Source organism: Catharus ustulatus, chromosome 2 (genome assembly GCF_009819885.2).
Source record: "Catharus ustulatus isolate bCatUst1 chromosome 2, bCatUst1.pri.v2, whole genome shotgun sequence".
NCBI classification, from domain to species: domain Eukaryota; kingdom Metazoa; phylum Chordata; class Aves; order Passeriformes; family Turdidae; genus Catharus; species Catharus ustulatus.
Genome location: NC_046222.1, coordinates 61,513,837 through 61,535,164, shown reverse-complemented (window position 1 = coordinate 61,535,164; position 21,328 = coordinate 61,513,837). Strand labels below are relative to the sequence as shown.

At 38.8% G+C, this 21,328-nt stretch overlaps 1 protein-coding gene across 2 annotated transcripts in view; it reads left to right on the top strand.

The window, feature by feature from the left end:
- Nucleotides 1-21,328, top strand: part of DGKH (diacylglycerol kinase eta) — a 166,862-nt gene that overhangs the window by 71,629 nt on the left and 73,905 nt on the right. For both annotated transcript variants that reach the window (XM_033051622.1, XM_033051621.1), the window contains exons 3-4: nt 12,264-12,374; nt 14,542-14,622. In XM_033051622.1, coding sequence (XP_032907513.1) covers nt 12,264-12,374; nt 14,542-14,622 — 192 coding nt within the window. The remainder of the gene's footprint in view (nt 1-12,263; nt 12,375-14,541; nt 14,623-21,328) is intronic.

Sequence of the window (21,328 nt, the reverse complement as noted above, 5' to 3'; positions counted from 1 at the left end):
ACAAACATCTTAGGAAAATGTCTTCTGGGAATAGTTCAAGGATAGCTGATAAAGACGAATGAAGACTTCATTCAAATAGAAAGAAAAGAAGAACGGTGTGTTTTTGTAATGACAGATCATGTGAAAACTCAGATTTTATAGCCCCCATTATTCTGTCTAGGGATTCTGTGATTGGAAACTGAACATGTGAAAATTATCTTTACAGAAGCAATGAATGCAGACTTATGAGATGCTGTGTCTAACTGTGTCACTTCTGTGCTCTCCAATTCCTGTTGCATGGAATCATAGACTAGTGTGTGTTCAAAGGGACCTTACAGATCTTCTGGTTCCAACCCCCCTGCCGTGGGCAGGGACACATTTCACTAGAACAGGTTGCTCAGAGCCCCATACAACCTGACCTTGAACACTGCCAGGGATGGGGAATCTACAACTACTTTGGACAGCCTGTTGCAGTGTCTCACCACCCTCACAGTAAATAATTCATTCCTTGTGTCTAATCTAAATCTACCCTGTTTCAGTTTCAGGCCATTCCCCCTTGTCTGCCGTGTCCTGAAATTACATGCCCTTGCAAAAAGTCCCTCTTTCATAAGCTGCTCTTAAGTACTGAAACTCATCAGCACAGGTAAAAAGCTGTTTCCTAAATTAATAATGGTTCAGTAGGTACATGTGTAATATTTATTAGTGTGTGCATAAAAGAGGAAATGTATCAGCATAATGTCTCTGGTTACAGAAGGCTGTTAGTGGCCTGGAAGTAAACTTCAGATCTGTTTGGCACTTAGTGCTACATCACAAACTTTAATTTTCTCCAGAACATACCAAGCTATAAAATACTTACCTGCTAAATTTAATAACTCCTAAGGAATTAGAATTTGGACTGGAATTTCTGGTGCCAATTTGGCCTCAAGTCATTGCTTAGAGTTCCTAGATTTTCATAGAAGAAAATCTGCATTCAGAAAAAATTGTGCAAGGTGTAGGTTCCTCAGTAATATTTGTAAGGCGTTCTAGGAAAAACAATCTTAGAAAAAAAGACGCAGTTTTGCTGCAATGGTTTTCACATTTAGAACAGAAATTAAAGACACAGAGAATGAGTTTGTCATAGTCCTACAGTCTTAAGAGCAGTGAACTTCATGGGTGAACAGGACACTTATGAAAAAATGTACATAAAATGGAAGCATGCAAAAACTGGAAGCAATGACAAGTGATCTAGAAGGTAGTTAGAGAAACAGTTGTGGGGGTAGGATTAGGGATGCCAAAGCCCACCTGCAGTAGAATACAGCAAGGGATGTGAAGGCCAACAAGAATGTCTTCTATAAGTACATCAGTAGAAGGAGGAAGAGTGGGGCAAACTCATGGCTGTTGCTGAATGAGGCATGGAACCAGGTGATAGAGGACAAAAGAAGCCAAGGTACTCAATGCCTTCTTTACTCTGGTCTTCACTGTTCACACCAGCTTTCTGCAATGCCAGGTGCCTGTGACCAGTTGGAAAGCTGTGGAAGGTGAAGGAACATCAAGTTTGGGAACACTTAAACTGCATGGACACAAGTCCGCTGGTCCTTCTAGGCTACACATCTCAGTGCCGAGGGAGCTGCTTGATGGCATTGCAAGGTTGTTCTCCATTTCCTTTCCAAGGTTGTAGCCACTAGGGGAGGGTCCTAAGGACTGGAAAAAAGCAAATGTCACTCATATTCAAGAAAGGAAGAAGAAGGATCTGGGGAAGTACAGACCAACTTCCTCATCTCTACTCCTTGGAGCTGATGGAACAAAACATGTGTTGATTAGTGGCACAAAGTCCAGTTAGAGGTCAATCACTACCAATTTACCCCTGGGGTTGTTACTGGGGTCAGTCTGTGTGGTATCTCCATTAAGGCCTGGGTGATAGTGCAGAGTGTATGGACAATACACAGTGAGGAGAAATGTCTGATACGCCAGATGGCTGTGCTTCCATGCAGAGACGGACAGGCTGCAGGAATGGACTGACAGAAACCTCATGAAGTCCAACAAAGGCAATGTCATACATTTGAGGAGGAAGAATCCTGTCCCACTGTGACAATAGACAGGCTGGGGGCTGACTGATTGAAAAGCAGTGCAGCAGAGGAGAGTCATGGGACGATGAAGACCAACAGGATGCTGGACTGTGTTTGGGAGAATTGCCAGCAGGTCAAGGAAGGTGAACTTCTACTCATCCCTGGTGAGGACACACTCAGAGTGCTGTGCCCGTTTCTGGGCTGCTCAGTACGAGTCAGACATGGACATGCTGGAGAGAGTCCAGTGGCAGGCCACAATGATGTTTAAGAGGCTGGTGCATCTTTGATATGACAAGGGGCTGAGAGATCTGTGACTGCTTATCCTGAAGAGAATGCTGAAAGGGATCATACAAATGTATACAAATATCTGAGGAATGTAAGAACAATCAGATTCAGTGGTACCCAGTGACAGGACAAGATGCAATGGGCACAGATTGAAATACAGAAACCACAACATTTAAACACAAGAAAAAAACTATTTTTGACTTTTTTTTTAACCCTCCCTCTTTTGAGGGTCATTGAACACTCAAACAGGTTGAACATTTGCCTGGGAAAGTTGTGGAATCTCTATCCTTGGAGATACTCAGATGTATGCGTGGAGATACATAAATATCCTTGGGTGAACTGCTCCAGATGACTACAGTAAATTCACGAATACAAGCCGCACTGAGTATAAGCCGCATCTCTGGGTGTTGGCAAATATTTCATTTTTTGTCCATAAATAAGCCGCACCCGAGTATAAGCCGCTCTGTCGTTCGCAGCGAGGACCCGCGTGCAACAAATTTGCCAAATAGTAACAGAACGGCGGCGGGGCGGGGTTTACTGGCTTGGCTTGGGCGGTGCAGGCTCGGCCCGCTAGGGGCTGCTGACGGGGTCAGGTAGCCCAGCCCGGCGCTGCCGCTCAGCAGGGCCGCTGGGGGCCGGCCGCCGCTGCCACTGGGCTTGGTCACCACGGCCCAGCGCTGCCCTGTGGTGGCAGGCAGGGACGGAGCCCCCCGCTACCTCCCCGAGCCGCAGCAGTGGCGGCCCGGGTCCACCGCTGCCTCCCAGAGCCACGGCAGTGGTGGCCCGGGTCCCCCCCCTCCTCCCTGAGCCGCGGCAATGGTGGCGCGGGGCCCGCCCCGTCTCTCCCCTGGGCTGTGGCAGAGGAGGAAAGAGAGCTCTCCCTCCTCTCTCCCCACCCCCAGTGCTGCCTGCAGGCAGCCAGGCTCCACCCGCGGTGCAACAGAGTAGCGATTTGTAACAATCGCAAAATGCCGACTTTGCAGCTGCTCGGCTGGGCACTCTGGCTGGCACTTCTGAGGTTGTAAATGTCAGAAAATTATTCACATATTAGCCGCTCCTGTTTATTAACCGCATTTCCGGTTTAGCAGCAAAATCTTAGTCAAATTGGTGCGGCTTGTATTCGTGAAATTACTGTACTTTGTGAGGTGGGCTGGACTATGTGGATATCCAAAGATCCTTTCCAACCTCAACTGTTCTACAATTCTGCAACAGCTATGCTCCTTAATTGTAAAGATCTTGAATCTGAACCTACAGTACCAGAATTAGTTATAGAGTACAAGCATTAAAAAAGTTCTGTGCTACATCATGTCTCAAAATGCAGTCTTTTGTCCTGCAACTTTGTTTACAAGTCTGTGTTTTTCAACATTGTTTCCTATAATTCTTATCTGTAAGAACAGGAATTGTTAATGACTTTATAGTTTTACTTTTATTACTTGTGAAGTCCATGTCCTTAAAAAAGACATTTGTGAAAATTTTTGATTAAAATGAAATACCACCTCTAGTGATATGCTTAATATAATGGTAAGAAATCACAACAAGATTCATATGAAAAAGAATAAATAAGGTATTTTTTTTTAGTGTGGAGCTCATAGAACACACAGTAACTAATTTGTCTCAGGTCACACATAAAATCTATAGTCAAACTGGGAATAGATTTCCAGTCTTTGGGGTAGCTATCTTGTATTTTTCTTTCTCTAATATTTTTGATGATAATAAAAAATATTTTTCACTATCTGCAGTAAATTAGCTCTTTTAAGTGCTTGTTGCTGGACGTTATCAGTCTTTTCCATGTGGCATATTTCACCAGTATAATTTTACTGTCATCACTCAAATGAGATTTCCAGCTTTCTCACTTAAGGATGAATTTTTTGATAGTGGGAAGTGTATTAGTATTTATCTCCATATATACAGGTAAGTGAGAGAGCCTTACTTTTAAGTTATTGCGGAATTAAAGGTTTTGTTGACTTAGCTATTCTAGAAATAGAGTGTTAAGTTAAGACTGTGACTGGGAGAATTCTAGAAAATGTAACTCAAAATATGATAAATGTGTATGCAGGATTTTATCTGCCATAGAGTAAATCAAAATTAGGGCCAATACAGACTTCCAATTGAGTGCAGCCATGGAATTAAAGTATACAATGTCTGTATCTGTGGGCATCAGAAACACAATAAAAATTCAGGAGTGCTTAGCTATTCAGTTAATAAACACTAACTCTTCTTATTCTACACATAACAGGATTTTGTAGATCACAGGGCTACAGCATCTGTGAAACTGGTGCCTTGTCTTTGTGGACTTGAATATTAAGCAAGATACCATCTCCAAGTAAAATGACCAGTATAATGACTGGTATTTTAGTAAAAGTTAAAGAGTGAACAGATAGGATGGTATTGATTTTTTTTTTGTCCATCTCTTCAAAGAAGTGATAAAGATGCTAAGAACTTACTTCTTAAAACACATTTGTGTGATGCTGAAATTTCCTGTATCTTTACAATGTGCGTGTTTTGGACTAAATAAAGCCTCTAGGTCCCTTCCAACTGGACAGCTCTTCTATTCTACTCTTCTTGTCCTTGGGGGGTTTCTGTTGCTAAAAGCTTTTTATCTTTTCTAACTTGATCAGTAAAAATCAGATAGAGGTATGGAAAAGGCCTGCAAGAACGAAATGAGTTGTTCCCCAGCTGAAAAGCCATAAGCTCTAAGTGAGTCTGTGTAGGCTTCTCTCTACCAAGTGTAGCTCTTACCTAGGAAGTCTGACAGCATAACTGGAATTTGTTTAAAGATTACCAAAATGACAGAAATGAAACCTGCAAGAATTAAAACGCATGAAGTTAACTTACAAGCTTAACTTTGGGTTTGTTTTCAAAAAGGGATCATTTTAAAAGTTTGTAGTGGTGTTTAGGTTTTTTAATTATATGATGCTTTTGTAATTTCTTCAAGCAATTGATCAACTGTTATTTGCATATTTTCACTGGACAGAACTAAAGGAAGTTTACTCTTTTCTGTGGAAGTGTATTGGGATTTTTTCTGTATCTTGCTGTGTGAGGTGGCAAAATGCTCTCTTTTGGACCTACACTGCATATACTTTGGCAAGTGTGTTGGGCACTGCAGTTGAGAGAGAGTCTAGATTACTCTGATAAAGGAAAAAAAAACTTTCCAACTGAATACTTTGACTCTATTATGAGTTTTATTTTTAATATTTTTTTATTCCTGTGCTATGTGCCATCTACATTCTTCTGTCTCAAAACCAGTTAGACTTGGTTTAAATGTCTCTGCTCAGAGCATGTTTAATTTAAAAGGAGCAACCACTGAAGCTCCAAATGATAGCTGTGAAATACTGCTCAAAGTTAGCTGAGTTGTGTTGCAGCACCAAAACTCTTAAATCTTTGACACCAAGTCACAGTCCTTTGAAGTGTTTTATCCTTTTTCAGTGGATTGCAGCTGTTTCATGTGCTGATTAATGAGAACAGAGAGTGAGAGCAACATGCTGTACATGAGTAGAAATTAGGAGTTTAAATACTTGAACTACAGATAAAGTTTCTTCTCCATTCTCAATCTAGTATCAACTTTACATGTAAAATAGGGTATTTGTTGTCTTTTTTTTTTTTTAAATTCCAAGTGTAATGTTTTATCCTAATATGGTAATATCTTACTCATATTTGTTATGTGCTACAACCTCTATTTTTAGAGTCTGCTAATTGCATTTCACATTGCTACTAAGATATTTTTATTATGGCAATTTCTCTGTAATTTCATATTTACTTCGTGTCTTACTGCATTACCTTATGTTCCAATCAGAGGAAGTTGAAAACTTAAAAAAAAAAATTATTTTGACAGTAGTAGTACAAAAATCTGTTTCCTTAGCATTGGCTGGAAGGGATCATGAAGGGAGAATGAGGTTGAGAAGAGGGGCACTGCATAGCTACATAATCGCATTTATTTACATTACACTTTCACTTAGGCTAGAGTCCATCCACATAAATGACCCCAAAATATGGAGTATAAGAATAACTTTGAAACAACATAGTGTTTATTATTACACAGAAATGAGTGCTTAATCACAACTTAGTGTTTTGGTGGGGTGTGTGGCTTGCTTTCATTCTGAGATTTTGGAAAGCTGTTTTCTCACAGGTTTTTTTTTCTTTAATAGGGCAGGAATAACTGACATCAACAGTGGCAGACTGAGCATGCGCAGCTTGCTGCATTTTGGGGTTTCTGTCACTGATGTAACCTGGAGGATGTGTTAGCAGCAGCAGCAGCAGCCTGGGGCATCTCAGTTGAGGCAGGCATTGTGCTTTAGGCACCCCATGATACAGCTCCACTTGCTCCACTGAGCTATCAGTTCTCGGTGGTACTTGTTTTGTTTAGATTTTCTTGATAGTAAAACAATGTTGCTTAGTCAAAATACTGATTTTCAAATTTATTTTGATACTTTTCAGCAGTATAAATTTATAGATTCTTTGTTTGGGTTTTAATTTCCGAATGTTAGGTCCCCTTCACTATGAACACGAATCTTCAATAAAAATGTAACCTTGCAGTAAGCTGCTGATGAAGTTTTTATTCTTGGTAGATAAAATCTATTTTTATTTTGACATAACTAATGAAAAATCTGTCAGCCTAAGTGACAGTAATGGAAGCTACTATACAGAGATTGTCAAGAAAATCACAGGCTTGGAGTTCCTGAGTCATAATTTTAATATAAATCAAGTGTTTGATTGTCACATTTTTAATAATAAAAAATAATTTTCAATCCACTCAACACATCGAATATTTTAAGGGGTTCTGAGTTAATATGAACTGTGAGATTTTACCTTCTAAATTAACAAAGGCACTGTCTGCCTAAAACCATCCCTGTGCAGATGGTGAAAATGTTCCAATGCTGAAAAGAAGAGGGTTGGTTTTATTTCAGTACTCAGCTTGGTGAAGTCACAGGAATAGGAAGTATTACAGGAGAGAATATCAAAGAGTATAATCATATAATCTCTCTCTCTCTTTATTCTCTTTTCTTTAATTGCCTGGTCTGTCAAGAATCCTAAAAAAATAATTGTTTTGGTAAGAAGGTCTAGGCCCACTTGCAAATACAAACATCAGACATGAAAGCAAAAGAGATGTTGTCTACAAAGCGGAGAAATTCAACCTGTGAAATTTTTTGCTTGGTTGCACAGTGATCCACTTTCAGTGGAATAGAAGAGGCTGTTCAAGAGCAGCATGTGAGTCTGCTGGCTGTCCATTCCCGTGGTACTTCCTCATGGAAAATTAAAGGGACCATGTTCCTACACTGTTCTTGTATTTGGCTGTTCTTTTTTTTTTGTGTGCTTGCTGATGCTGTCTACATGTGTAATCTCTTGTGACAGCAAGCTTCATAAAATCACTACCTGCTATGTAAAGATGTGCTACTTTTAATTTTTGTTAAGCTGATCTCAATATAGTTTTGTCACATTCATCCTTGTTATAGTGTTGTGGGCTTTGACGAGCTGTAATTCTGCAGTCACCTTACTTAATGCTTTTTAAAACAGTGTTCATATCACCCCCTTTTGTCTTCTGCTCTTCAGTCTCTCTTGTGAGGTGGCTACTGCTCATTGAATCATTTGTGTTGCCCTTCTCTGTACCTTCTCTTAACTCCATTTCTTGAGTTAGAGCAGAACTGTGTGAGACAATAGTGTTATAGAGCAGCAGAATTATATTCTGTCTTGGGGTGTTTTTTCTTTTCTTAGTGTTAGGCAAAATTGTATGGCATTTCTGGCTGTGGTTGAGCTTAGAGAACTGTGAACTGTGACTCACAGATCTCTTCTTTACTCAAAGTTGATGTGAGAATGTTAATGAGGTTTAGATTTTTCTTTGGAAAAGGCTTTCAGTTCACAACATCCCCCTTTTCCCAATTTAGTTCTCATAACATTTCTTAAGTATTCTTTGGTGGGAAACCTTGTCAAAAACTTTCTGAAAACTCAGCTCTACGGGGTCCTTTTTTTTTTTTACAAAAGCTCTGTTGACTTTTTGCAGCTGGATATGTATGAGCTCAGCAGTATTCTTCTGTATGGACTCTGCTGTCATACCAGAAGTGGATGTTAGTGTCAGTGGTCCTTTTGGGACCTTCAAGGCTCCCAGGTCAATGCCACCTGGTCCACATGACTTAGTGATTTGGCTGGTCTAGTACTTCCCATATATGCCCTCCATGCAGCTGTTCTGATGGTGTGGAGAACATGCTGTGTGAGATACCATCTCATCACATCTTCATTGCTAAAGACAGATGCTGAGGATTTGATGAGCTTCTTTCCTGTGACCTTCTTATCCTTGAGTACCCTTTGCATATTTCTGTTGGAAAATGATCCTGCCAACCTTTCATTTTTCAAGGTTTTATGAACATTTTAGTCGCAGCATGAGCATCTGTTGCAAGGTTATCTTAAAATTCTTCTTCATGCTCTTAATTTCCTGCTTGCATTTGACTGCCCTGTTTTATGGTCTTTCCTGTTCTCATTTTCATCCTCCTCACTTTCAGAAATTTCCTCATGTTCTTTTATTCTCTCTCCTGACACATTTTGAGCTGCATGTCCACTTACTTACATTAAAAGAGGTAGAGGGTTGACTTTTATCTTTAATCATTTAGTGTTTTAGTTTGTAGTTGCCAATAATGGGTCCACAATTAGTTTATTATTTTTTAAATTCAGAATTTTTTTCTTTTCTTTCTGTCTTTTTGGCAGCAGCAGAAATAAAAAATTTACTTTTGCAGAAATGTGGGGCTTTACAAAGTGAGTGAATCAGAAGTAAGGCGATGTGGTTGTTTTCCTTTGAAATAAAAACTGTTAGTTGTCCTTTTCAGGTATTATATACTGGACCTTTTATAGTCTCCTGATACAATAGCGGATGTTTCTTATTTTTAGTGACCCGAATACCCACAAATCCAGGGGTTTTTTTGTCATTGAGATTTTGGAGATGCAGAGTTGCATTTGAAATTCTTCGATAATTGAACACATATGTACTCCTTAATTTTATGAAAAAAGGGCTGAGATTTTTATAATTAGGTTTCTTCTGGAAAATATATTACAGTGGAACACTGTGGTGTTGTGATTGTAATATTGTCAGTAATTTTCTTTACTAATGGTTAAATAGTAAAGATTATTAAGGGTCTGTTCTGTTCTAATTATAGTCCCATACTTCTGGAGGGACGTTGCATTACTAGATGACATGAGATGCAGTATGGGGAAGTTCAGAGGTTTTGGAAAGCTGATGGCAGGTAGTTCTGTAAAAGTGAGAAGTAGTGTGGGATTGTGGGATCTGTACTTCTTGTTTCTCTTAAAATTACAGTAGGAAAGGAGTTAATATAATTGGAGTGATTATTGCTTATGCTTTAGACTTAATGTCCAGCTGAGATTAATTATAAAAAACTTTCTGAGAACAGTGAGATCTCAGAGCACTGTCTCAGTTGCCATGGGGAGAAGAAAAAGAACTACTTTCTTAAGGTGTAGTTATAGCCTGATCGCTGCTTTTGAAAAACTTAACATGACTTGTGTGTAGGCAACAATGAGGACCCAAATTCAACAACCTGGGAGGTCCCTTCCATTCTCAAATTACTGAAAATGCTCTAACTTGGTATAGACTCTGGAAAGCATTATTACCAGATTACTTAGTGACTCAATTGGCAGATTGAATTTTAAGCATTTTAGAGTCTAAATAAAGCTAATTAAGGGTATTGGGCTAAAGCTCTGTGCTCAGTTTTGATGCCTGCAGCCATGGATTTTTCTGTTTTAGATGTCAAACCTCAGCCCGGTATAATTATTTGTGGAAAATGTAAATTTAATATCTGTACTTCATTAAGTGCTTCTACTTCTTGGGTAAATGTTTACCAGATTTTTTGAAAATTTTGATGGAAAAATAAATTCTGTGGAGCCTGAAAGGTTATTTACTGCCAGCTTTAGGAAGCTAATTTTGAATGGCTGACTTGCAAAATAGATTTAATTTTGAAGGTATTGGTTTGATATTAGGGATATTGGTGTTTAAGCAGTAAGTAGAAATAGGAGACAGTGGTTTAGTAGGTACAAAAATGGCAAAAAAAGAGTTAACTAATTCTTTAGTGAGTAATGCATCAAGGTTTAAGGAGCTTTATGGTTTTTTTAACAGACTTTAAAATTCCCAAAAGTATTAAGCATAATATATGTTCTGTGTCTCCTAGTATACCTAGTGCACTTAAGGGAGTGTGGATTTCCTTCCATTTTGGAAATTTTCCCAGTAAGTCAGTGGAGTACGATTTCCTTGGAAGTAAATTTCTCTAGTCTTAACATCTTCTGACTGTTGATATCAACACACAAGTCATCTACTCCCGTCCTTGTGATGAGCTTCCAAAATCTCAGAGTGCAATATGAAGCAGAGGTGGTGCATGGCTACAACAGACAGTTTTGAAGAAGTACTTGTATTTGCTGACTGATTAAATCTATTTATGTCATGGAAAACTAGCTTATCTTGTAGTCTGATCAGAAAATTGCAAAGTATCTTAAAATGGTGCATGGTGAGCAGACCCTTTCCACTGGGAATTGCTGCCTCTGAGCTAGAGCAGGAGGGCTGAGACTGAGTCCACTGGTCCAGGCTGTTGGCATATGAAGCAAACTGTGATGAATCTAAACTTTCAACTACAATGTTTGATCAGAGAGGGTTGCTTTTTAAAGAGCATTAATTCAATTTGCTTTGTGATCGTTGGACTGCGTTTTTGGTTTGTGACGTTAGGACTATCTAAATGAAGGGTAAGATCTCTGTACATAACAGCAATGTTTCTCATTTCAAGGAAATGGTAGGAACAGTAAAGTACTTTCTACTTTTTCTGTATTTTTATTACTTGCATTAAACTTCAGGGGAATTTCATGTCTGATAATAGGAGATGCTTATGAATTCAGGTCAAGTCTTGGTTAAGTTTTCAGAGGCTCTAGAATAACTTCAAATGATGTTTTTCCCACATTGTCTATAAATTGTATAATAAGATTCTTATCATGTTATTGCATTACAAATTGGAAATATTCTGAAAATATTAATTTTGCTATATAATATCCAAACATACTTGCTTTTTCTCATACCTCTTGTGTGCTTCAACACTGAAGAAAATTTGAAACTCGTGCAATTAGTATGCTGTGTTCATGTTGTTTTGTCTGATTAAGTGGAGAATTTCTGTAACCGGATGAATCCTACACACATTGGTGCAAACAGCATACATCTTTAAAATATACTCATTTATCTCTTACTCATTAAAAAAAATGTGCTTTATATAAACAGGATTCAGTTTGCAATGGAAAGGTTTGGATCAGCAAGTAATTTTTTGCCTAAAAATATTTGGATGATAAAAATATCCCTATCTGTTACTGTTCTCACACTTACCACATAATTATCTCTAATGGTTAGCTGATTTCATGCTGAAGGCTTCAGTTCAGCAACACACTCAAAGTCGTGCATGACTTGCATCAAACTGGATAATTCCCTCTTTTTTAGAAGTAATTAATGTGCTTGAATCAGACACATTTAAGTACCCTGTTGAATTAATATCTGTGTGGAAATTATTTTTCTCCTCAACATAATCAATTTTGGAACTGGAAATTACCTTCTGTTGATGGTTTTAGTATTTATTTTTCCAAGTTGTGCCACCATCAGTTGTTGCTCACTTTAATATTTGTGGCTTTGCAGCTGTCCAGACAATTGAATTATTTTGTGTGTATCTTCAGAATAATTATATGCCTCTTGATTGCCTTTTCAGTTTACACTTAAAATTAGTATTTTGCCAACATTGTCATTGCTTAAAAAATAGCAAAGTAAAATCTGGTGCTCTAAAGAATTAGTCTCCATTTAATGTGAATAAATAAAGTTTAAATTCACAGTTATATGAGGTGTAACATAAATTTTTTAAAGCATAACTTTAATCCATATGTACAGCTGTTTCTACATGTTTTTATTTACCTTGGTTTCTGTATTTTAATATTTTTCAGACAAGTATAAAAGAAGGATTACTACTGAAGCAAACCAGCTCTTTTCAGAGGTGGAAAAAGCGTTATTTCAAACTTCGAGGTCGTACCCTTTACTATGCTAAGGATTCAAAGGTAATTCTGTGCTATAAGTGTCTAATGCCATTTACTTTTGACTTCAGTTTTGTTTAGGTTTATAAATTTCATGCCTTTAGTGAGTTTAATAATAGTAATAATTTAATGATTTGTTCACAGTTGTTTTATGTAAAAACTACTGAATATAGACTTGAGTGTGTTAAATTAACTTTAAGGAAGATTGATGATTTCTTTTGATTGTTTAAGAATGAAATTTATCACAGTTGTTTTAACCTTTTTGACTATTCAGACAAATAATGAAGTAATTTTAAGGAGTTGTGGGGGTTTTTGTGGCTCTCAGACAGTCAAAAAAAATAAAAACTGGATAATGCTTAGAATTTATCACTAAGGCTGCATTCTATTAAAACGCTTCTGCTCTGATGCCCATAGAAATAGTTATGTGAAATTAAGATAGGCTGATTTTCTGCCAAAACTTTATATATAAGGGAAAAAGCTGTTTCGCATCTATTGAATTTTTTTGGTGGGAGAATTGGGGGTGGGCAGAGGGGAATACTTATCTTCCCTTTTGAAAGGCATTTCCTTCCTCTCTCCCTCCCAAGGCTGGGGCCAAGAGCGTATTGGCTGACTCAGATTGTGCTGTTTCATAGCTGTGGGTGTTACTCTCCTGTACCCGGTGGGGTTGCAGCATCTTAGAGGAGCTGTAGGTGAGGTGCTTCAGGTCTCCATCATCTTCTGTAGCCTTGTTTTCTCAATAAAACTCTTAGTAAAGGCACAGAGGTCACTCCCTGTGGGACTGTAGGACTACAGCTGCGTGGTGCACAGTTGTGTTGGCTATAATGAATCAAGGAAAGCTTGCTCCAGGGAGCCCTGCACTGCAGTACCTCTGCTGTCAAACCTCTCAGCACTTGGTACCACCTCAAGCAGTCTACATAAAGGATAAGCATGGCAGATAGGAGCTCTGAGAAGGGCAACCTCAAATCACAGTATGATGTTGGGATGTTTTGAAAATGTCTACCGTGTTAGATGAGGGATATGGGATGTTTTGGGTCTCTGTTGGTCTCACTCCAACAGGTCTGTGCCCTTGCTATCTTGGGAGCCATGGAACTGTTGTAGCGTGTCCAGAGAAGGGACATGAGCAGAGGGCTGGAGCACCTCTCTTAGGAAGACAGAGAGACCTGGGACCTTATAGCAGCCTTCTAGTACTTAGGAGGGCTACAGGGGAGCTGGAGAAGGGCTTTCTGCAAGGGCATATGGTCACAGAACAAGGAGAGATTTGGATATTAGGTAGGAAGATACTCTGAGGGTGGTATGACGCTGGCAGAGACTGCTCAGAGCGGCTGTGGATGCCCCATCCCTGGAAATGTTCAAGGCCAGCTTGGATGGGACTTTTAGCATGGCACTGTGTTTGGAGGTAGATGATCTTTAAGGTCCCTTCCAACTAAAACCATTCTGTAATTCTGTGTTAGAGATGAGAAAATAAGTGTTCTGAGTAGGCAGTTGTGCCAGTATTTTAATGCTGAATCCAGACATGCTGAAACTCCACCAATATCGATTCTCCTCCCTGTGGCATGGAAGAGGAAAAACATGGTAGGGCTAAAAAATAGGCATTTTTGTTGGACTGTCCTGTGCTACAAAACCCATCATGAGGATAACAGAATCTAATTGATCCTTTGCCAGAGGGTGGAGTGTTTAGAGTAGACATATATTTCTCTTGTTGGAACATCAGACAAAGAAGTGGAGGGGATCTCTTCAGCCTCTTTGAGGTACATCTTCTCGTATGGATACTGTATCATAGCTTCCTACATAACTTTATAGAGTTCCATCCTAAAACTAAATAATTAATTTACATTTTACTGTTTGTGAATCTCTTTCCTCTGACACCACATTTAAGCTACACACTAGACACTCTAAAGCTTCACTTACATAAGAAAAACCCCTTCTTGTAAAAGAGATTTTAAAACAATAAAATGACTGAATCCTTTTTTATGCTCTTATCTGCCACTTAGATAGCAAGTAGGACTGTGTTCAGGGGCCAGCTATGAAATTTTATCACATCATTAGTGTGTTCTATTTTTTCAGTACTTTTATTTTCTATTTTTATTTTCTAATTGGAATAGATGCAATGAAATTAAAGCACATTTTGTAAACATACCTGAAAGTGGACTCAGACTTAATTTAATGCTTCTATGTTCTTTTCCCTTCACAGTCTCTAATATTTGATGAAGTTGACCTGTCAGATGCCAGTGTAGCTGAATCAAGCACAAAAAATGTCAACAACAGCTTCACGGTATGGAACAATTTTAACACTGTTTTTGAGGGCTGTGGATAGACTGTTACTAAGAAAATCAAGAATCCTCTCAATTGCTTATTTTCTCTGTTTGGAAATAAAACGTCTTTTTTTGGAAATTATTTAATGCATGAGAACAATACCACGTCACCTATAGAACATTTTATTTCAGTGAGCAGAAATGTCAGATGACAGTTACTTCAAAAGATGATGATAGAAGGCCTTAAAAATACAAGTTCAGTATTAGTACTTAGTTCTTATTATGGGTTTGGGCTGTAGTTTCTCTTTGCGGTGACATGCTGAATTAAAGCAAATGTAATTGTGCTCTTATTATCATTTTCTTAACATAACATTTTTGGTTTCTTCCCATATTGAAATGTGTTTTATTTTTTTCTGCCAATCATACCCATATATGTTTCCAAGTCACATGGAAAAGCACCTTGATTCTGATACTGCTGTAAGAAACACAGAGCAGTTCATAAATCCTCATTTCTGTAAGTTCACAGGTGTTTTTTACACAAATGATCCTTCATTTGTTGTTCAAGTGTCTATTAGAAGTGATAATATCTGACACAGTTCCTCTGCTGATTCTTAATCTCTGGAAAAAGGTCTTGAACATGAGCTAGTTATGAGGAATGCCATTGGTGAAGTCGTCCTTTTGAAGTACATCTGGAGATGTCCCACTGGCATCATTTTCCTTAACTGCATGTCCCTTTAATCTTTATTAAAATGTTGAGTTTTCATTTTCCTGACGTTTTTAATTCCCCATGTGATCCATATTAGTCCCTACCACCAGTCTTGGTTTTTCTTCTCCAAAGCAGTCAGATGTAAGCCTCATGGGATGTTTGTAGTTTTTCCTTGCTGTGGTACCTCCCAGGCACCTGCTGAAGCACTCAGAGCACTTCAAAGACGTGCTTATGTTGGTCTTGACAGACAGTGTGTTGTGTCAATCTAAACTGCTTTACTGACTAAGAATCCAATTAAAAAGACTGCTTTGATGGAAGGTCTCAGATGAGGTGGTGGCTGTGTAAGCTATTGCCTGTCTTTTGGAAAGGTTCTTTCTGTTGCCTAGAAGTTCTGCTTCAGAAAAGTGGGATGCTTGGGCTTTTAATTTTTTTCCCTTGTTCCATAGTTGGTGTTTTGGTATCCTTTGCAATCCTTTAGGCCCATTCAGCATCTAATTGTTCACCGAAAGCATGTTTTGCTTATAGTATCAAGACTTCTGGGGAAGACAGTAGCCAAAAAGGAAATCTCTGGCTATAGCTTTAACAGCTTCAGAGACACTGTTTATTTTCATGTCCTGGGTACTTTAGGACAAGCAGCGTTTTCTCTCAGGAGTCCTCAAATTCATTTTCAAAAATTATTTGGATGTAAAGCTCTCCTGGATTGAAGAGTCATCTGATTTGACTGTGAAATATGGTAATAGTTGTCATCCTGCTTAATCTTTTGGCTTCTTTCTTTGTGTTTGCCTAACCCAGTCTCCCAGCAACACAGCTCTGTGAAGTGAGACATCTCTGACCTTGCCTGCGCTGGGCTGGACTCGGGGGCTGGGGGTGGAGTGGGTGGCTAGTTCTCCACCAATACTCCTTACAAATAAAAATAAACTTTTCTTTTTGCCTTTTTATTTTCTTCCATCTTAAAATGATAATTCAGTCATTCTTAAAATTACAGGTATTTTTATTTATGTTCCAAGTGATCTGTTAGCAATCTCTGTGTTAAAAAAAGCAAAAATTAAATCCTTAACTTTAGCCTTCTCTAGTTAATGTACTCTTCTTGTTTCTTTGTCCCAGTAGATAATATTTTAACATAAACTGACGTAGATGGAATATATGCCAAATGACAACTTTTCCAGGAAAACACACCTTTAAAAATTTACATTAAAAAACTGATTTTAATTTTTTGTTTAAAAATAATTCAGTCATTTCACTTAAATCCCACCCTCTCCCCTCATTTTCTCACCCCCAACTTTTAGAAATTACTGTTTTTCCTTCTTTTGCCCTTTCTAGTTTGTCTGTTTGAAGGCAGAGGTGTGTGTGTCAAGTTTTTCCATGCTCTTTTTTTGGATAAAACTCAAGTCCTAAAATTAGTCATAACACACAGATTTAAGGTTGGGTTTATTTGTAATGCACAAGCTTGCAGAATATTTTATGTAATTAAATACCACTGTTTGTTCACTGGAATTACTTTTCCTATCTTTCTGCAAACAAGTTGAGGTTAAAGGGAAAGTTGAGGTACATAATATCTGCTAATTAAAATGCAGAGCTGATAAAACAGCTCATTTGTTTCATTTTTTTCCTTATTGCTGATGATATTACCTTTCAGTGAATGATCAACTCACTTCTAGCAATTAGTTTCTACTGCACAACCTTGCCTTTTGAGAATTTATAGGTGTTTTGTAGTTCTGAGCATCCTTACCTGTAGGTTAACAGGTAACCTAGAAGGAAAGGTGTCCCTTGACTTCAGATCCTTTACATTAGACTCTCAAGGCTGAATTCTTCCTACTGCCTTGTCAGATACCAGTGTCCCAAGTCTGTAGGAAGAGAGAGGAGAGGTTCAAGTAGCCAATTCAGCCCATGAGAGATTTGCATCACCCTCTTCATCAGCCACATCAGGATCTCATTGGGGATTTTGCCCCAGCCCATGCTCAGTTCAGTGGCATGTGTGAGTGTTGATTCCTCATATTGATATTGGGTACTCTGCAGAAGATGTTTTTCCCCAGAGCTTTGCTTCTGCCTCGGAGAGTGGTTTATATTGTCTCAGCACTGCTCAGCATGTTACCTCTTTGGGGAGGCTTCTGGGATGAATCAGTCTCCCACACTTATTGCACAGAAGCAGATGGGTAGTGATCAATTCTGCTGAGAGCTGTAATTCCTTCTGCATTTTGGTTTGCAGGGATGGAAAGTAGCTTGTTGATACCTCAGGTGAATTTAGAAAAACCTTCTTTATTGCTCTCAGAAAGAGACTTGAAACCAAATGAGGCTGAAGAGTGCTCTCTGGTGTGCAAGCGTGGGCTTGTAGAGCAGTGGTAGTGTGCTTTTGTTCCAACAGGTCTAAGGCATGGGATTTTTAAATACAGTAGTTTCACAAATACAAGCCGCACCATTTTGACTAAAATTTTACTCCCACACTGGAAATGCGGCTTATACTCAGGAGCAGCTAATATGTGAATAATTTTCTGACATTTACAACCTCAGAAGTGCCTGCCAGAGTGCCGAGCGGAGCAGCTGCAAAGTCTGCATTTCGCGATTGTTACAAATTGTTACTCTGTTGCACCACGGGTGGAGCCTGGCTCCCTGCAGGCAGCACGGGGGGTGGGGAGAGAGGCGGGAGAGCTCTCTCCTTCCCTCCTCTGCCGCAACCCGGGGGAGAGACGGGAGGACCTGTGCCGCCATCGCCGCGGCTCGGGGAGGAGGCGGGGGGCTCCGTCCCCGCCCGCCTCCGCCACCGCAGGAGCAGGGGGGGCTCCATTCCTGCCTGCCAACATGGGGCAGCGCCAGGCCAGGGCGAGCGAGCCCAGAGGCGGTGGCCGGCCCCCAGTGGCCCCGCCGAGCGGCAGTGCTGGGCTGGGCCACTTGGCCCCGTCTGCAGCCCCGAGCAGACTGAACCTGCCCAGCCTGAGCCGAACCAGTAAACCCCGCCCTGCCGCCGTTCTGTTACTATTTGGCAACTTTGTTGCATGCGGGTCCTCGCTGTGAACGACAGAGCGGCTTATACTCGGGTGCGGCTTATTTAGGGACAAAGAACGAAATGTTTGCCAACACCCAGAGATGCGGCTTATAGTCCGTGAGGCTTGTATTCGTGAAATTACTGTACTAAAAGGATTCTTGAACAGGCATATTCAGATAATGAAGTTCCTCAAGGCATCAAAGGTGATTACGGACTGTGATTTAAAAGGAAATTATCATAGGTGAACTTTGGGTTTAAGTTTCTACCTCTGCCTTACTTTTGATGCTGAAGAGCTGATGCACATTGCTGAGGAAAAATCTGTTGATGTTAATCACACTGCCTCTCAGTAGTTGAGACACATGGTGGTATAAAATGCTCTGGGTTACTGTAAATCTGTGCTGGAGTCTCATGTTAAGTGCACAGACTTCATGTGGCAGCACCTGTATTTTGATCCTTCTTCTTTGAAACTTTTAATTCAGTTATGGATTTTTTGACGATAAATGTGATGGAAAATAATAATATTATGGTAAAATACTGGTCTTGAGGCACTACTTTGTATAGATGGCTTTATCTAATTCCATCTAAGAGTAACAGAGGAAATAATTTCTCTGTCATTCTGAAAAGTCTCCTCCAGGAATATGAGAGTTAACATACTATATGATACTCAGGATGGAGATTCAGCTTGTCTTGACCTCTGGGTGGGACTTGATGATGGGTTTATGGACCCCTAAATGTAAGTATCTAAAAGAGAATTAATAGGTCTTTAAAGCAGATTTCTGTAATTGCTCAGTTCAGTTTAAACTGTAATAATTTATTAACTGATTCTCCCTTAGCTATAATCGCAGCTTTGTCATCCAGGGCATCTAAAAAGAAGGCCCTTGCTTTCAGCTTTCAGAATCAGGTGCTGAATCAAGTACTTTTTGTTGAATATGCATCTTCTGGAAGTTGTCATCTTGAGGGGGAGGAAGCTGCAGTAGGCAGAACTGCTATACTGGAAAACCTACTGTGATTTTTGGTAATTATGAACTGGCTGGAAAGGAGACTTTATGTTCCAGCTAATCACACTGATTACTAGGATTCTGGATATGCTTGCAGAAATGTCTAACATAGTACATTTTTGCTGATTTATTTGTTTTAGCAATGCTTTAGACCATATAGACCTTAGAGTCCTGTTAATTTGTTCTGTGAAAAGAATACTTCCTTGGAGAACTTTTAAAGTGTTGGGCTTTTTATTAAAGTTTTCTCACCTAGTGTTATGATGCAAAGGCAGTAGAAACTTATAAACTGTCTCAGTTTTTTATTTTGTGCTTTTTATTGCCTCCATTTGATTTGACTGTTTTCCAAGGTAAATAATTTCTGTCAACATTCTTACCTATTTGTGCTGTTCTCTTGATTGTTATTCTGCAGCATCATCTTGTAAGTGAAGTTACATGCTTGACACTCAGGAAAGCGCAAGTCACAGACATTTGGGATTATTTTGTAAATTAATGCTCATTTACATTCCTTACGGATCCCAAGTTTTGTCTGTTTTCTGCAGTGGCATAGTGTGCATTTTCGTGTTGTGTTCCCTATATTGATACTAAGATCCTTCTTCTGTTAATTTGGAGCTGTCTGTGATTCATAAATATTTAATCTGTACTTCTGTGATGTGTATTTCTTTGTTTTTACTGAGGCTGAAATTTTTCAAGTCACTGTACTCTTTACTTAAATACATTGCTTGGCTCACTTTGAAGTGCCTTGGAGATCAAGAGGGGTAACTGAGTAATCAAAATTTTGTGCTGTCTGCAAATCTTCCTGTATTGCTACGTTACACTTCTATTCCTGTTTAAGAATCATACCACAAAATTTTGTTGGAGAATAATAAGCTGCTTATTATCTATTAATCTTTTTCCATATTAAAAATTCTTCTTATTCCTTCCTACTTTTTTACATCCCTTAGCTTTTCATCTCATTGCATGATGATGAATAAAATAATTGGCCTTCTCAGTTCAATGACTGAATTAAACATTATTGTGGATCAGCCTGATGTTTTAACTTTTCTGAACAGAAGTACTTAATTCAATTAATCCCTTTAATTCATAAATCCCTTTATGGGTTAATTTTTAATGTATTTTTTCATATTTTATTTTAAAAGACCCAAATAAAACATGAATGGCTTTTCATTAAAGTTAGTCCCTGAATGTAATTTTGTTACAAAAAAATTTAGAGTGTATTTTTTTCTCTGATTTCCACTTTTTTTTGGTCAGACATACCAGTTCATTTGGACTAAAAATCAGGGAACTCAGCATAGTATGTTTTTGAACAACAATAAAAAAAATTCTTTATGCAACTGTCTATGGTTCTCCTGGTATTCTGTAAATTTGGATCGATTTTGAAAAACCAAAATATTTATATATGCTGATTTTCCTTGGAAATATTAATTTTAGAAGAGTAGGGGCTTTCTATAGCTCAGTGAAATCAAATATTCTATTGGAGCAACTGTGCTTCAAGTGTGGTTAAAATTTATATTATCTTCTAGTTTCTGTTGTATTCTTAGAGACCTCTGATTACCTTATTTCCTATCCATATTTCTGAATGTAGTATATGCTATGTCTTGTTTGGGGATGTAAAGTTTATTGGCATATGACTTTTGTGGAACTAGCTTAAAGGAAAAAGTAATTCTTTTCATCTTTGAATCCTCTTGTACAGTTGCTGTTTTCAATGGGAGGTGGACCAATTGTACTGGAAGCACAATTCTTGCAATTTGTCAGGAATTCAAGATGAATATTGCAACCAGTTCTGAAAGACGAAGTGCTTTTAGCACTTCATTTCAGTCCTGTTGCTTCTGATATCAGTCAGCTCTGTTTTCATCATGGAGATTAGCTGCTTCAAATTGGTTTTAGAGAACTTTTAATATTCACTCTAGGCTTGGGAGAGAGAATGAGTTGCCAGAATTTTCAGTATATTTCAGAGATAGTGTTTATTTCTCTGGACTTGGACATACTTTGCTTCTTTCTCGCCACTGAGGTTTTTTCAGAACTGTTTTTGATACTTCAGGGAC